At 36.8% G+C, this 18,622-nt stretch overlaps 1 protein-coding gene across 2 annotated transcripts; it reads left to right on the top strand.

Moving 5' to 3' along the window:
• Window positions 1-932: 932 nt before the first annotated feature.
• Window positions 933-9,093, top strand: C6H1orf53 (chromosome 6 C1orf53 homolog). 2 transcript variants are annotated; one of them, XM_053469749.1, is made up of 3 exons: window positions 933-1,298; window positions 5,452-5,553; window positions 8,852-9,093. In XM_053469749.1, the coding sequence occupies exons 1-3, from the start codon at window positions 1,008-1,010 to the stop codon at window positions 8,921-8,923; spliced, it is 465 nt and encodes a 154-aa protein (XP_053325724.1). In that variant the 5' UTR covers window positions 933-1,007; the 3' UTR covers window positions 8,924-9,093. The 2 variants fall into 2 exon arrangements, with proteins under 2 accessions (XP_053325724.1, XP_053325725.1); XM_053469750.1 differs by lacking the exons at window positions 5,452-5,553; window positions 8,852-9,093 and adding an exon at window positions 2,499-3,078.
• The last annotated feature ends 9,529 nt before the right edge of the window (window positions 9,094-18,622 follow it).

Below are 18,622 nucleotides of genomic sequence, written 5' to 3'. Positions count from 1 at the left end.
GATCGGGTCCCGCGACATGAAATTGGGAGCAAGTGTGTGTCTACATATGTGTGTATGCGTGAATATATATATATATATATATATATATATATATATATATATATATATATATATATATATATATATATATATTTGGTGGGGGCAGAATAGAAGTTAGAATGTGGATGAAAATTGTAAAATTTTAAAAGGCAGACAAGCAAGATTTAAGAATTTAAAATAGGAAGATCGTAAAGGGTGAGGGAAAGATGTCAGTGAGCGAGGTGCAAAAAAATTAGATCAGGCAAAAGAAGGAAGAAAAAAAAAAAGACTGTAAAAGGTGAGCAGAAAAGAGAGGAAAAAAAGGAAAGAAGGCTTTGCTAATGGAAAGGAAACCAGAGATGTAGAAAAGTAAGGAAAGTTAACTCAGATTTTATTTTCTGTTTACCTATCATTCTGTAATTCTAACAGAAACTAAAACACACATTTTTATTGTGAATGTTTATATATATTATATATATCTGGCGTACCTAGGCCAGGGTGGCAGGGGCAGATCGCCCCTGCCACCCTGGCCTAGGTACGCCAGATATATATAATATATATAACATTCACAATAAAAATGTATGTTTTACATACTATGGGGGGTCCCGACACGATGCCCACCTACAACAGGGGATGTTAATGATCTATGTACCTGCTGATATATAAAAATATACATATATATATATGCATGTATAACACGTCATTGAAGACAGCCATGTAAGTCCTCTGGTATAAATCCAATAAAATAAACAGGTATTGCTATAGTTTTCTCCTTTTATTACGAATTACGATAGTTATTATAATTATATAAACCATTTAGAAAGCGCACCCCTTATAACTCCACTGATGAGTAGAGCGATAAATGATACATTGTGTGATGTTAATGTATCGGTTATTGATTGACAGTCGATAGGGAATTAGGATATTCTGGCCTCCATATACTGAACGAGTCAAGGCGGGGCAGAGACAGCCACACACCCGGCTGCCGAATGCTCTCTCTTCCCCGGAGTCTGGGCCTGTTCTGCCCGTTCAGTCCGGGCTCTGTCCTGCTCTATCCGGCCTCCCTCAGCATAGTAACAGGAGGCCTCCGAGCCATGACAGGGGGAACAAAGGGGGGAGAGTCTCCCCTGGTCACCGGAGCCGATGTCCGGCACAGTCCTGCCGAAAGCCGGGAGGATCAGAGTTACCAGGAACCTGGTGGGGAGAAGCGTGCAGGCCCGATCCCCGGGCTGGAATCTGAAGCTCTACGGATCGTTGCAGCGCATGAGGCGGCTTGCGAGGTAACAACCGCCCGGTGTTTTAAATCAATGAAGTATCATAAGACGCACAAAAAAACAAAACGGAAATACAACGAAGTGTCCGAATTTAAGCGAAGTCGGCGATTTACGGCAAAGTGCAGTTACTGCTCCCCCTCAGGACCTGTCAACATACATACTATGTGCCCCTATTTGAGAGGATCAGTCCCTCATTGGGCCTAAAATGTCCACGTTTCCTCACTGATACCCCCTCTTTTCTTGGAGCTCAGAATAGTGTGTATTCTACAGCCCTAAAAACATATGTAATGTTTATATAAACAACGGGGAACGTGTTTATACATTAAAATGTGTAAATAAAACAAATGCCTTAATTGATTACATTAATGGTTATTATTTAGTCCAAAAAAAGTAATAAAAAGCCTTGGTGAAGTCCCGGCCCAACCTTATCTAGACTAAAGTTAGATTTTATTATTATTTTCATTAATATGGGATAGAGATGCCTTAGCAAAATTTTCAGGCGAGGCAAAAGTTTCTGTGAGGCTCCTGATAGCTCTTCCTATAACTAAACACTTCATTTACAACAAGAAGAGAATAGAAATATTATAATTATATATATTTATATATATATACCTGTATATATACTGTATTTGTGTGTGTGTGTATATATATATATATATATATACACACACACTGTATATTTAAATACAGTGTGAATATATATTTATATATATATATATATATTTAGATTTATATACTGATGTATATACTGATTAATATATATATATATATATATACACATAGTATATTTATTTATATCTATATACACCGTATGTACATTCAAGGCCCGATTATTGCCTTTCGCTCTTCTTTCTTCCCTTTTTTCTACTTTTGCCTGATCTAATTGTTTTCCCATCTCTCTTGCTGACATCTTTCCTCACTTTTGTTCTGTCTTCTTTCTCTTTTGTTTCTTTTATCTTGCTTGAAACTAATACCACAACATAAGATTTACTCTGATCTAGAAAAAAAATATTGCAATTTATTAGTAACATTTATTATGTGACTTAAAAACATGATACTACTAATACTACTAATAATATGAATAATATGAATAATGTTTCGTAGGTAATCGAGCTGTTTTGGTCACTCTAACCTTTCTCGATAGTTATCTGTAGACCGGTGGATTCTTATTCTCAAGCATGTGATAATGTTTCTCCTTCTGTACAGGTGGAACTAGTTCAGTTCCAGGAAATGTCTTTTGAGTGTGTGATATATGGAACTATTGACACCTAGTGACATGCAGAGGTGTGACTGCACTTCCTTCCGTCTTTATCTCCAGTTGTTAGTTTGACTCTTATCCCTTTCAATGTAGGTTGATCTGGGGTTGCAGAGAATATAAATCTTCCAATACAAAAAGAATGGACTTTCCGAATAGTGATTATAAGCTTACAGAATTACATACAGACTGGTTCTGATATGTAACCCAACATTTTTCTACTGGCTAAATGTGTTTATATAATTAAACCTGTGCAAATGATTTGTGATTTCCTTCATGGTTACCTTAAGGCTATTTCTTTAGGGTCTTTTTCAGAGTAATGCAGATGCAAAGCATTTTTTTCTTTTCCGTAAACTTTTTTTTTCTCTTTGAGAATGAAAAATATATCGACAAATTGTATTGATGTTCTCATGCCAGACACCCTTAATTTCTATGTTATTAGCGTGTGTTATAGGACACCTACCATTAAGGACTGTATACATTCTATCATCTAAGCTCGCTCTGAATGATAATAAATGAACAGTAATTCAATTTTTTTGTTCACAAATTCCATGTTTCATGTCTCTAGCAATAATATTCAGTATCCAGTGAGTGTCAGTTCTATAGCACAGGGACCCCTGGGATTTCTTGTTGATCATATACACCCTTATTAATGTGGCATGTGGAATGGATAATTTTCCATGGACAGTAATAGTTGGGAATGTAATGAAATGATTGTATTTTAAATTCCAGTGATGTATGTTCAGCTATCAACACTGAAATGATGACATTGACCAGAAAAAAACATCAATTTTTCCATTCTTCTGTATAGTATTATCTAGTAGCATATGTGGTTATCTTTAAAATGGCATGTGGACCTCCAGGGCAATATTTTCAGGAATATTACTTGCACCATGCTCTACACCAGGGAGGCAGCTGTACGTTAGGGAGATAAATGCCTGGCTGTGAAAGTGGTGTAGGAAGGAGGGATTTGGGTTTTTAGAGAGCTGGGCAGACCAGGGGCATACCTAGCATATTTGGCACCCAGGGCGGAACCTGTATGTGGCACCTCCCCACACACAAAAAATGAATGTTTGCAAGAATATTTATTTCACAAATTTGTCAACTGGAACAAACTAGGAATCTGAAAAAATAAATTATTAACTTATAAATAAATTAAATAAGTTTAAATAAATAACATTTACTGAACAGATATGTTACAGCATAACTCCTATCACTGTATACTGAGCCAGACATTGACAGTAGTGCAGCATAACCCCTATCACTATACGCTTAGTCAGACATTGATGTCATAGGCCTCTGCCCCTTTAGCAGCCTGTCAATGCCACCCCTGCCCCTTTAGCAGCCTGCTTATGCTAACTTTGCTCCTTTAGCAACCTGCCTGCGCCACCTCTGCCCCACCCCCAACAACCTGCCTGTCACCACATTTCTGGACACCTGACCATCACACCTATGTGAGCTTGTTGGGCATCCCATTTCAAAATTACGGGCACTAATATGGAGTTCCCCCCACTTTTGCGGCTTTAACGGCCCTCACTCTTCTAGGAAAGTTTTCCCCAAGATTTTGGAGTGTGCCTGTGGGAAATTGTACCCATTCAGCCATTTGTGAGGTCATCAAACTCATCACACCATGTCTTCATGGATCTTGCTTTGTGTCATGGTCAAACAGAAATGTCCCCAAACAAGCTCCACAACGTTGAAAGCATACAATTCAAAAGAACAAAAGAGATAATACTGACACTGGTAAAACAGTGTTCTGGCCACCGGATAAGTCTCTCACACTCGAAACAGGAAACCGGAACAGGCTTTTTCATCAATGGAAGACAACAAGGCAGACGTCTTCTTGTGTAAAATGTAACTTTTATTGCAATGATTAAAAGCAGCACAGTGTAGATGTTACGGACCAGGCTGTTGATCTGACTCGTAACATCTACACTGTGCTGGTTTTAATCATCGCAATGAAAGTTACCTTTTTACACAAGAGGATGGCTGCGCTGTTGTCTTCCATTGATGAAAACGCCTGTTCCGTTTTGTTTTTATTCCGAGTGTGAAAGCATACAGTTGTCTAAAATGTCTTTGTATGCTGTCGCATGAACATTACTATTCACTGGAACAAAGGGGCCCAAACCCTGACAAACAGCCCCAGACCATTATCTCTCCTCCACCAAACTTTACGGTAGGCACTATGCATTCCGGTAGGTAGCGTTCTCCTGGCATCCGCCAAACCCAGATTCATCCATCAGACATCCTGACATTAGTGTTCACGTGGTTTTGGTCATACAGCGTAAATGGTTGGTTTTGCAGAAAGTATATGATTGTTCATATTGTCAAAATATAAATGACCTGGTAGGCAAAAAAAAATGCAAATGAAAATCTAAACATTCAAATCAATAAAAATTGGATGAGGGGAACAACATTTTCAAACAGTCGGATGCACAGGACAATTCATCACATCCAGCAGGCACATCTGTTTAGGATAATTATGTTTAACTAAATTTGAGAGCGTCTTGTCTGACTCCAGACTTTGCAAATGTTTGGGTTCTGTACATTCTGTGAGATGCACAAATAGGGCATCCTGTATTTGTCTTTACACATAATAATTTTGCAGCATCTATTTCCAAAATAGTGAATTAAGAGTTCACAGGTAGCGTGCGCCTACAGGAAAAGCCTGGATGGGCCTGAATGCAGTAGAAGATGTCTTGTCACCTCACCAATTCGCCAATCTCTTATATAGGGCCAGATAAGCCAGTTTTGTAGTCGGAACTTAGCAATGTTCTACAGCCCAAAAGCCACCATAATGTGCATCTGAATATCAGAAATGTGTTTATAAATGTAATTTAAAAAACGAATATGATTCTTCTGAATTTCTGTAACGGTAATAATATCTATTTTTTTTTTTAAAAGGCTGGCCAAGAGACCTACACTGACCCAGAAACGGGATACTCTGTATTCACTAAAGTAGCTCATTTGAAAAGAGGAAAATGCTGTGGTTGTGCATGTAGACATGTAAGTATCTTCAGTGACCAGGACCAGAAGTACAATATGTGCCACCAAGGCAACTGCCTATGGCGCTAACATGGTGAGGGTTCTTCCAGGTTCTTGCTTATTTTAGAGAGCAAATATATATAAAAGGAGCACTGGAGTTTGCCTATTTTGACCAACACACCCTAGAGCTTGGCCCCATTTACAAAGGCTCTTCATCCTCTGCAACATTTTTCCTGCTCTCTAATTTAAAGAGGCTGGACATTGATTGCTTTATGACGGGCTGCACAGTCTTAGCCCTTTACCTTCAGGCATTAATGCAGAGAGGGCCTCCAAAAATAAGAAAGAAGAATTCCATGCCAGACTAAACCCTGTTCCCTCACCTTGGGCACGACTGGCACCCCAGACAAGGCATGCAAATAAAGGACAGAGATAGGATGCAGGTAACAAATTGGGGTCCAGAGTCAATCGTGCATGGGCCGTTTTATTGCCTCGGACATCACTAAGTATATTTCTTCATATCATGTTATATTTTTTGTCCTAAAGATTAATTTACAATATCACTTCTAACCTTAATGATTTGCAATAAAAACACATTTTTTACAGTATTGACCAGATCATATTTGCACATTCATTGCTTGTCTTTTGTGCTTTGATCGGTTTACTGGAATGCTTTTGATCTGATACACATTGTGTTTCTCATTTAATATTTGTAATGTCCAAAATGCCTTTTGTATAATTAGTTTCTCTGACAGGTAGGCTGAAATATATTACTTAACTGATGAATGCATTTTAAGAAATGTTTTATTGAATGAAATAACATACTGATGTTAGTTTGTTTTTTTTCATTGTTGACAGGTCCTCTATTAAACAAAATGTTCAGATTTGGTCATTTTAATATTATATATTCACAATGAAAACATTAATTTCAATAGAGGCATTATAAATATTTGAATAATGTAGAAGCCAGGAAAAACACACATATATAGAATTCTATATGAAATATTACATTAGGAGCTAACGCTAACATTTTTAGGACCTATACATAAAATTAAGGATAGCATTAATTGGAGTCACTATCATAAATCAATTAGATTCAAATTTAACTTTTAATACATTAGTTACCTAAGAAACTGCACAAAATATATCTCCACTATAGTCGCTATGACAAAAAGATGCCAACAAGAAAATGGTTAAGACCACACTGGTTTAAGTTATATAACTAACTAAAGGAGTGTTTGAGACTTCTTCACTCACTAATAGCAAAAAGTCAGATGGCAACCCAATCAGATAAATAAATAAACCGCCAGTAATCCTAAAACAGCGGAGCTGCACAGTAGGGTAGGGGCAAAGTGTACCTATCGCAGGCAAAACACTATGGATCAAAGTCCCATACTGATTGAGGGTCCACCTGCAGAGTAGCCTCAAGTAAGACACTGGGACTAATGCTTGCAAAAGAAATTCTACCCCCCACGCACATTTCACCGACCTACACGTCGGCTTCATCAGCGGCAAGTAACCGATAAAAAAGACTGACAAGATTGGGCCCAGCTAAAAGAATCAGATTGTGAATACCAGTAGTCCTCGCTGCGATCTGTACAGATAAATGTGAGGACCAAAATAACAAAGAGGAGTTTGAATTGGCTCATCTCCTACTTCTCCGTTTTTTAACAAGCCAGATAAAGTAGTATCAATGTACAATAATCCAATTTGTTTTGATCCATACATTTTATTTTGTACATTCTCTATATTAAGGGGGCATTAATAGATTTTTGCTTAATCAAATGTGTAATCGATTGCAGCTTCTTCATATTAGCAATGCGGGTATTGTATTACATTATTTTTTGAATAAAAGTAAGTTAAATCCCTCAGAAATAAGCACGATCTATATTTTGCTATTAACTGGCCACCTTTACTTTTGGTAATAAGCCATTATTTTTTACCACTTTATTCATGCCTTAAATTTAAGCAGTATTTGGTTATTACTGGTTCATTGTCAATTTAAGAATCTGGAATATTTCTTCTTTTATTTAATTTTTTTTTTTTTTTTTTTTACTTTCGTTACAGCAGCCTTTTTTTCAGACTTTACCAAATGTCAATATTCTTAAATAAAATCAGGGTTTTGATGCTCTTGCATCAATGTCTAGCACATCATTATATAAATGGTGCAGAATACCACTGTGCAACAATAATCCATGATATGGAGAACTTTTTTAAAGACTTACAACCCCTTCAGAAAATGTCTCGGATGCGAGACAATTGAGAAACGAAGCATCGCACATTTAATATCTGGCATCACTTTAAATATATACTGATAATGAGAAGAGGATCACTTGTCTATATTATTAAAATTAATATAATCCACTCAATAGCAACAGTCAATGATCCATTCCCTCCACCTTGAATATACTGCCTGAATATATTGTCATACCCTTTGTGTATCCGAAGAGTATGGTGGGAGGTTGTCTCCACCTGGAAATCAGCCCTACTCTGCATATAGTGTTTTGATATCAGGCAGGTTGTCCAGGTTCTTATGGTAGTTGGGGACTCCTGTAATATAGCCCCATCAGTGGATGCTACACTGATTTCATCTACTCCTCCATGGGATTATTTTGTGAAGCCCAGGCTTGTTTTAGAGGTTCAGAGGTGCACATAGCATGATTATAGCCAGAGTTCAGGCATGAGCTAGCCATGTTGGACTCACTTGGCACTAGATGTCCACATGCCCGAACAGACACTCACATGGACTGATATGCTGAAAGGGAAAAGGTTTTAGAGCTAACTTCAGCTTCGACTACTTTCCTTTCCACAACTTGGGCCAAGATCATTAAAAATTGTCTGTCAGCTCTCAATTTTCCTGCCTCCTAAGTTAATTAGAAATTTCCATATAATCGTTCTACTTATTTTTTCCTCTGTAGGTAAACTTTTACAAACATGAAGAACATTGCAATTTGTCAGAATCAACAAAACACATCTGCAGGAACAACATTGTCGTACTAAATTTCTGCACTGACATTGAACTCTTCAAATAATTTAAAACTGTTGAAGAAACAATACATTTTAGGGGTATTTAAAGCAGCCACAACCTCAAGAATGCGTCTCATAAATTAATTAAAACCATTCAATTTCTCTTTTTCTGTCCACATCCCCCACCCGTTCACTCTTTAGGTCACAAACAAAATTAAATGATTTATCGGATGTCATTAACATTTCTTTTTAAGCTATAGGACAGGCTTAGCGTTTTCATGCTGTAATGTAATTCTGAAAAATAATATACAATATTAAATGCATTAAAATATTTCTCTTCTCTTTTTTTTCCCAGTGTCCATATGGTCAGAAAAATGTTAAAGACTCATCAAAAAGGAAGCAATTTAATTCCTTTTTTTATACGTGACAGCTGACTCCAATCTTTCTGCTATTTTTTCATTAATCATACGGATTTTAAAAGATAGTACTGTAAAGCAGTTGTGTTTAGTCCTGCTAACGATGATGCTGTACTTCTAGTTAATATTTTAAAGTAATGAATTCAATGTTAATTGTAATAAACATCAAATGGAAAGCAAATGTTCTTGGCCATTACTGTTTGTATATTATGTTGCTCTGTTCCCCCTCAATTATGGTGATGTAGGATTCATTTTGTTCCAGCCTTTGAAATCCCTTTTTGGTTTTTTTTTTAATTGTATTAATTGTTGTTTTTGTACATTTTTAATTTTGTCTGTCAGAGCTCTGGACTCGTTTAAAAAATAATTATTATGATTCGTGGTAAAAGTTGGGAACAACAGTAAGAATTGTAGAAGGAGGTTATATAGTATCAGGGCAGCCATCTTGCTCCTCGGGGGCCATAATCCTTGCGGAGTTAACAGATCCGCATTACCAAGGAACCTGTCACAAATCATTGACACAACCTATTGTTTTTCAGCCTCTTGAGAAAAGGAGCTGGACACCTGTGATAAAACAATAGAAGCCGTTATAGAGGGTGTTAGATGGAGTCATTGGACATGTTTTATGTAAAATATAAGAGTAATATAAGAAATCAAGCGAGTACAGAAAGTTTATACATATAATTAGTAAGAGTTATGGGGATTATTTTATGGATCATTCATTGTAAATGGTGGAATAGAGCAACATAGTTATTCGAAGAGTATATCATAGTATAAAGTGATAAGATGACTATATAAAAACGTATCATGGAGCAATACTAGGTTTTATTGCAAGATTATAACAGTTGTAGGGACGACACAGAGGTAATATTAGATAATATTATCTTTTATTTATATAGTGCCAATAATTTATGCATAGCTTCTTACAATACATATATTCAAGGGATATGACAAGACTAGCATTGACAGACTAAGACAAACCGGCATATTAGGTGGAGCGAGCCCAGCTCTCAAGCTTACAATCTTGAGGGAATGGTAATATGGATTCATCAAAAATATGTAATAAGCTATAATAGGAGGAAATATTAAAATGTTAATCATATGGAGCCCTTATAGCATACGGATAGCACTCCAGCTGTTGTTAAACTACACCTCCCATAATGCTTAACAATCTTCTGAAATTTTAAGAGACATCTATGGCTGGCTAAGAGCCATGCAAGTAATAGACCCACAGTCAGAGGGCCACCTACTAGCTACTTGAAAATGCTGTTGTATAGAGTTATACAATAGAGCTATAGGGTGGGTCTATATAAATCAACAGTGTAATTTATATGTGTAAATATGACGTTTGATGAACAGGTAAACAGGTTTATCAAGCAATTTTCTAAAATACAACTCGTTATAAGAAAGAAATCAATATAAAACAATACAAGGCAATACTGACATAAAAGTAGAATCAGTTATAGGTATACATTTAATGATATAGAACAACTGGGTATACAATATGATGCTTAATAACAATATGATTTATATTACACAGCCAAACATATGGTATCTATTTAAAAAAAATAACTGCCAGATCTATGCTTTGCAACACACTCCGTTGAGCTGTACAGATCCAACGTTGGGTATTTCTCATATAAACAGATTTCTAGACAGACACTGCCCCCTTTGTCACTACCACAACTGGAACAGAAACACCAGTTTAGAGAATGTACCTCTGAGCTTTGGCCTCACTTTGCTCTACTCGAGTTGCGGCACACTGTTTTTCCATCCTTCCTCACAGATGTCAGTAAGAAAGATACACGCACATACAAATAAGTCTAAATCTTTTTTTTCTGTTAAGCCTGGTTGATGATGTGGTTCCTTTTCAAGACATATCTGCTGGAATGTTGAAGAACATCACCGCCTTGAGTACTATTCCTGACCCCTGCATCCGTGAGATATTGGTGATGTCACACATGGCTAGGATATGGAAAGCAAGGAACAGAAGCCAACACAGAGCTCATTAGAGCTGGACAAAATATTGAAAATCAAATCCACGCTAGTGGGAAGCAATAATGAGATCAAAAGTAGGCCAAAACCAATGTCAGGTAGCAAAAGTCACAATGTCACTTGTGGTCAATGTAACGTTTGTATCATGATTCCTTTTGACGTTTACTATGTATTGTTGCAAAATCAGCCGTGGGAACATGTTTTTTTCCCTTGAGAGTCTTCCTGAGCTAAAAGTAGCACGTTCTGCAATTCAAGGAGATCCTTCCAGCTCTAGTCCTGAATAAACCCATTACATTGGTGACCTGGTACCTTTCATAAAGACAATTAACACCTTTTTGGCAAGAGATGCCCAAAGTGCATGATTTTACTATTGTCTATTAGATCCAATAAAACCCCTTAAAATAATGGTCTGTAATGACAGTTCAAGAAGCCCCTAGTCATTATAATGATATGTAGGCAAATCTGTTATTAACACATTGATGTCCCCACTGTTCTTAGTGAAGCTACTCGAAATGGCATGCACTAATATTTTTTGTGGACACGCAATTATTCTTGTTAGATATGTGCTGAGGGTTATGAATTAATTATGAGTTCCATGTCTAACAGGCATCTTCACAAACTGGATAACTGGCTACATACTATACAAAATCCAGAAACTGAGCCAGAAACCTATTATTTATCATATGCTGTCTGTCAACTAAGCTAATTTCATTGTAATTATCCATGCCACAGAGTGTGTCACTAACAAGGTTTCGTTTAGATCCCTGAAAAAGTCTGTCACAAATGATTAAAATTTTATTATTATTATTATTTACCTGACTCATAGTGAAAATATCTAAATCATTACATGCATATTCTGCATTATTTTGCACAAATAATATAACATTCCAGACATACTAAGGGGTGAATGTATGGTACTTTAGCACAAAAATATCACACACTAAATGCTTTTAGTTAATTATTGTGTATTTAAATTTTTTTTTACCTTATGCAGCCATTTGTTCAGTATTTTCTTAAAATCGGTAGTTACTTCTCTGTACTATTAATTGGGTGATTTTATCTGCAGGATTCCTGTAAAACACATTATATTGATGTAATAAACAGTAATACTTTATATAATTATACTCGTGTACATTATTTAGCATATAACTTTATAAGAGCCTCTAAACCACGATTGAAGCTATTAATGTGCAGTCACTCTTATACTTGTTCTGTTATAAATAAAGTGTCCCTTGGCTATTAGATTTATTAGTTTAATTTTGGTCTATATCATTTTCAGCGCTAGGCATGTGGACAATCTACCTGTAGATACTGACATAGTTCTATTGTTCTTGCTAATTACACAGGTCCACTTATACACTATATGACCGAAAGTATGTGGACACCTCTCCTAATCATTGAGTTTAAGTGTTTTGGCCACACCTATTACTAAGAGGTATAGAAATCAAGCACATAGGAAGCCATCTACATAGACAAACATTGGCAGTAGAATGGGTCGTACTGAAGAGCTCAGTTCCTTTAAACTTGGCACCATAGAATGCCACCTTTGCCAAAGTCAGTTTGGGAAATTTCTGTTCTGCTAGATCTGCCATGGTCCACTGTAGGTGTTTTATTGTGAAGTGGAAGCATCAAGGAGTAAAAACAGCTCAGCCACGAAGCGGTAGACCACGCACACTCATACAGTGGGGCTACTGAGTCCAGAAGTGCGTAGCACATACAAATTGCCCGTCCTCTGTAGCATCACTCAGTTCCTAAACTGCCTCTTGACACAACACCAGCAAAAGAACTGTGCGTCAAGAGCTTTATGAAATGGGTTTCCATGGCCAAGCAGCTGCACACAAGCTGAAATCACTATGCCCAATTGCAAGCGTTGGCAGGTTTGCTGTAAAGTACATCACCATTGGGGTCTGGGGCAGTGGAAAGTGTTCTGTGGAGTGAAAAATCACGCTTTACTATATGGAAGTCTGGTGGGCGAATCTGGGTTTGGCAGATGCCAGGAGAAAGTTACCTACCAGAATGCACAGTGCCTACTGTAAAGATTGTTGGAGGTGGGACTGTTTTAGACAATTGTATGCTTCCAACTTTGTGGCACCAGTTTGGGAAAGGCCCTTTCATGTTCCATCATTACTGTAATCCTGTCTATGGTCCATAAAAACATTATTTGACTAGTTTGAGTGTCATGCACAAAGCCCTGACCTTAACCCCACTTAACACCTTTGGGACAAACTGGAATGCCAATTGTGAGCCAGGCCTACTCGTAAAAGCCTGATCTCACAAATGCTCTTTTGGCGAATGGGCACAAATTCCTACAGGCACGCTCCAAAATGTTTTAGAAACCCTTTCCAGAAGAATGGAGGATGTTATAGCCTTAAAAGGGGCCAACTCCATATTAATGCCCATGGTTTTGAAATGGAACATCCAACAAGCTCATCTAGGTGTGATGGTAAGGTGTCCACGTACTTTTGGTCATATAGTGTATATCAATTCTCAGTTATGTTACACATTTGTTCAGCACTTTAGGGGAACTGACTCATACAAAACCCAACACTTTATAAATCAGTACACTTTATAAATGTGTATGATGTTTGTGAAATGATCTTACTTATGCGCAACCAAGTTCAGCCCTATATATCTCATTCATTTATTTCTCTTTTCTTAAGTCACCCTCAGTTCCAGCAGGTTTTCCTAGGGTGATGGGAAGGGAATATAATATTGGAACAGGAAATTGATATGGTAATTATGCCACATTTTGCCACAGATCACAACTTTGAAAATAGTTCCTCATTTTTAGCTAAAAAAGGTAGATTTAAATGAACGTATGCTAAATGCCGTGACAGATACCCCTTTACTGTCACTTCACATCTTGTAAATCTTTGTATTTTTTCTCTTCCTATTGTACGCGTCCGCACAATATATTAGCACTTTATACATAAAAACAAAGATGCATTCCTAGTTTGTGCCATTTGTGATTCGTATGTGGCAATAACTTTGGTTTATCTTCCTCGATGGGCCTATTCTGTTTTCTGCTCTATTTTTCACAGAAGCGGTTTACGCAAACAGATGCTGCTATCGTGTTGGCTTCATCCGTTATTGATTACATAACTGATTATGGAATCTAGGAATGTAAAATGACAAAGTGTATAAAATGTGCCTCCGTATTTTAAATGATGAAGTCTTGTTAATATTTACATGTATTTTAATGAAAAGAAAATGATCTAATAGTGTATATAGGAATCATACACAAAACAGTAAATATGAAACAAAATATAATGTTTAGTGTAAATTGCAACAAAATACTACATTTGAACACAAGAAGCCATATTTACAAAGAGCAATTATGGTTCAATAATGCAGAATATATAGACTTATATGTATATATATATATCTATATACATATATATATATATATATATATATATATATATATATATATATATAAACAACCACTTTGTTGATTGGATCATTAACTTGCATTGGTTACTGTAATGACCATTTGTCATTTTATAGATACGCCTCATAGTATTATGAATGTGGAGCAATCACCATGGCAACCAACAGAATATGATTTCCGTTTGCTACACATTGGGACTTAGTCTACAAGGCTATCTACATTATGTTTGTATACGAATTTACTCTTGTGTAAGCTCAATTATGTAAAAACACAATAGTGCACAAACTACATCCACACACTTACACATTTCATTATTTTATTTTGCTGGCACACATAACACATATTCATATTTTTTTGTAGTAGGTGGTGGTTCTTAGGTGTGTGAGAGCATTGTGCTGCTTTGAGAGTTATGGAGTGCGTTTTATCTGTCACGGCAGGGGTTAACTTACCCGTGTTGTCATTTTGTTGTAGTGTTGCAGTGCACGCAGGTGGGATTTTAATGGATTTATAACACACGAACATGGCTGGGATTGCATATACCATGTGTCTAGACCTGCTCTGAATAGGTCTTGCATGACAACCAGAAATGTATTAATTTAACGCACGTTAACTTCTAGATTTCGGAATAGGACAGCAAATGCACGTTGCGTTATCACACATTAGTACCGGTGTAACCAACATTGTAGCCATCGCAGTAAACTTGAGCCCCATGTCTCTCCCTCACTCACGGATCTGATCTGTCTTTGCACTTTGCGTTAGAATTAATGTTAACCCATTAAACACCATAAGCAGGACAATCATAGCTTTCAACCACCAAAAATCAATTTCTCCAAAATAAATGTCATATTAAATGTTTGAAATCATATATTCATGACAATTTAAGACCAGATTTAGATTTTGAAATGGAGCTATAAATACTGTACTCGTAGGCAACATTGAGATGCGCTTCTATAATTTAAAGACAACAACCTGTACATTTTGAATGCGTCTTATTGTTTTTCCATTGGCATATATATTATTTTGCATAGCAGATATTCTTTTCGATATCCGCACGTGCAAAATCGGTTAACAATGACCTTTTTGCCTCTATATCCACTTTATACATGGACCCCTTGGAGCAAATGTCCACTGTAAAAAGTGACCATTGTTAACCTATTATGCGCATGCCTACCCAGAATCCCTTGCAGTGGTGGTAGCACTGCTTGTGTGGGAGAAGCAAGTCTCCGGCTTGTCTGGTGGTTGTAGATTAATGTTTAATAATGCCTCTGCTACCCCCTTGCATCGAACTATGAAATCGAGAAACACAGGGACTGACATTTTCTACTGCCTCCCTGCTTTGCTAATGATGTCTCTCTAATTTAAGTAAGACTTTTATCTAACAGGTTTCTTTGAGTTTTGGCAGCGTCTACATACTCAGAAAGACAGGAAATAAACTTGCTGAGATTCATTCACAGGGTAAAAAAAATTCACCAAAATATGTGTCTGTTAATTATTCTACGTAACTGCCCCTGATAACATCTCCTATTGCTCCATATAATTGCACATGTTGCACCTGCTGCTATGTATAACACTTCATCGTAACCCCTATGGATTAGTATGAGTGATTATTACAAACCCTCTTATTGCTCGTTATAACTGCACTCTCTCTCTCTCTCTTTCTCTGTATATATATATATATATATATACATATAGCTTATTTTCATAACTTATTATCACCTATCAGGTATAAGTCATCTGGCTATCCTACAATCCTAAAGAACTTCTTGTTGGATCTATAAATATCACTCCATATAACAATTCTTCCTGTTACACTAAATAACCACTTCCTAGACATCCTTTGTATTTTCCTATATAGCCTTTACCTAATGGTCATCTGACCTCTTCCTATAGCCCCTATCTATACCTAGTCAGGTTATAACTCCCTATAGGTGGTTAGTGACAGTAAAACATAACCATTTAGTCTGACCTTTTTGCTTATTAATTATTTAGAATAGGTTTCTGCACATCCCAAGCTTTGTTGATTCCTTTACTATGTTTACCTGTTGTACTTCCACTGGATTGCATGTACATGTTACCTTTTCTGTAAAGAAGAATTGCTCTCACATAACCCACCAACCTTCCACCTTCTAATATTAAATTGAACCATTAAAGATGCTTCCCTCTTGAACTTGATTTAATCGCTTCACATATTTGAATGTTTCTATCAGGTCTTTGTCCTCACCAATCAATTTCTGTGGGTTTCCTCTTGATAAACTTTAGATATTTTCTTGACGCTCCCTGTCAGGGCTCCTATGAGAAGACTGTAGGTCTAGAGTAAATAGGGTAATTTGTCACCATCATTCATTTTGTCTTTCCATTTATTCCACAACCTTCAATCTCCCATCACAGTCCACCTCAACGGAGCTTAGCATCTAAAGTTAGGATCTTGTCTTGAATTAAAAATGTGTAATATGTTATTGTAGGCCATATGCACACATGCCAAGATGGTCATTGCTTAAAGAGAGATTTATTCATCAGTAGACATCTAGCTACACAATGTGTGCTAAGAACGAGTGCACTGAATTTGGTACAACCTAATATTTTGTTTTTAGAGCCCTAAGATTTTGGTTGTACGTTTCTAACCCAAATTGGGTTTAATTACACAGAGGCTAAGGGACACAGCAGGCATGTGTTGTTTATTAAAGACATAACTGTAGGGTAATATTACATTTGTGCCAGACTTACAGACCATGATCTCTCCTGTTTTCTGATGAGAGCCCCAGAAATGAATGCAAGCAAAGTGTTTATATCTGGAGGTTCTGTTCACATATCTACAGTAGCGGATGCATAAAAGGCCACTTAGCAGATCTTTATGCCACCGAGTATTCAATGAGGCTTAAGGGCATTGACACCGAGTGGAATCTGGAGAGATACCATGGGCAGAAAATAAGAACAGGTTAAGCAGGTGATAGCACGTGGCTTAGTGACCAAGAGTAAGGCTAGAAAAAAGTTTCACGGTTAGAAAAGAGACTTACCTGGTGTCTATAAGGTGGTCGTACAGTTCAATTGCAAGTAAAAATTTGAATGAAGCCACACAGGACATGTTCCTAAAAAATCTTTCCCAATCACTGCTCATAGTGTTCACCAACTAGTGACTCGCAGGTCAAACATGGTCCCAACATTTCTATGTAACCCCCAGCCTGTTTGAAAGAACATACTTTCTATGATATTGATTTAATAATCTTGCAATAATTACATTTAAACATACACCTCCTGTACAGTTCCATATGGCCTTTCTCTATAATGTACTCATTTGCTCAATACACTTCATTCACCGTGTAACCTATCCCTAGGATTTTTTCCTGTTGCTTCATAGATGTTTATATATAAATGCAGCCATTTCCCCATATGTCTCCTTATAACCCATCCTGAATGCTTATTTAACCCCATCTAGTCCCATGTAATCTCTCCCATTACTCCATATAAACTCTTCCCATTAGATCTATAAGTGTCTATCTGCGTGTTTTCAATCCAGATTACCCTATTCATTTCCTTATAGAATGCCTCTGTTCTCTTTTAGAATGTGATCTAGACAAACAACCTATAATGTATCACTTTCCTTTTTATTATGTACAACATGCACATCCTGCCATAACATGGTGAGCCTTGCATGGAAATCCAAGAAAATATGTACAATAGATAATGTCAATATGAAAGACAGATGTATGATATTCCATTCACTTACTGCTATTTAAATAACAGCAAAAGAATACAAAATATCTAAGAAATATCTTTCAAACAGACACCCTGTGGGCCCCATTCTTTATATAGAATCTGATCTCTAGCTATTCCATTCACTGCTGGGGTGTCTCTTGACAATGTCAGGGAGCTATGGAGAGTTACAATACTAGTGTTATAAATGATAAATGGTGCAAGGAAACAGCCCAATCTATTTTCACACTCAATGGCTAGAGTTTACCCAGAGACACAGAATATATTACTAGATAGAAATATGGATGGACTGTGAACTGTATAAACAGACTGTATTTGGAATGTGGATCACTCCAGGATTAATTGAGTATGGATCAAAAACAGAAAAGCAACAGAGGTAATAGCAGTTAGTGATATAATGGTGTAAGGAAACAGCCTCTGAATTAGGGTTACATTGGCCTTAGTCCCCCAGGATCTAGTGAGTTTAATGGCAGGTAAATGGTCCACACAGGTTGACCAAGAGTGGAGAAAACAAAGATTGCAGAAGCCCACCAAAGAGGTTTATTGAATGGAGGTGTATGTGACTCTAAAATGAGACAGAGTGTGAGAGACAACAAGAGAGAAGAGGAAAAAGAGA

This window comes from Spea bombifrons, chromosome 6 (assembly GCF_027358695.1).
Source record: "Spea bombifrons isolate aSpeBom1 chromosome 6, aSpeBom1.2.pri, whole genome shotgun sequence".
Classification (NCBI taxonomy): domain Eukaryota; kingdom Metazoa; phylum Chordata; class Amphibia; order Anura; family Pelobatidae; genus Spea; species Spea bombifrons.
The sequence above is the reverse complement of the archived record's forward strand: the minus strand, read 5'-3'. Positions and strand labels throughout refer to the sequence as shown.

Excerpts from the sequence above, each read along its gene's own strand:
- C6H1orf53 (XM_053469749.1), top strand. The coding sequence starts at position 1,008 with ATGCTCTCTCTTCCCCGGAGTCTGGGCCTGTTCTGCCCGTTCAGTCCG. Across the intron at positions 1,299-5,451 it reads CGCATGAGGCGGCTTGCGAG|GCTGGCCAAGAGACCTACAC; the intron begins GTAACAACCGCC and ends TTTTTTTAAAAG. Across the intron at positions 5,554-8,851 it reads GTGGTTGTGCATGTAGACAT|TGTCCATATGGTCAGAAAAA; the intron begins GTAAGTATCTTC and ends TTTTTTTCCCAG.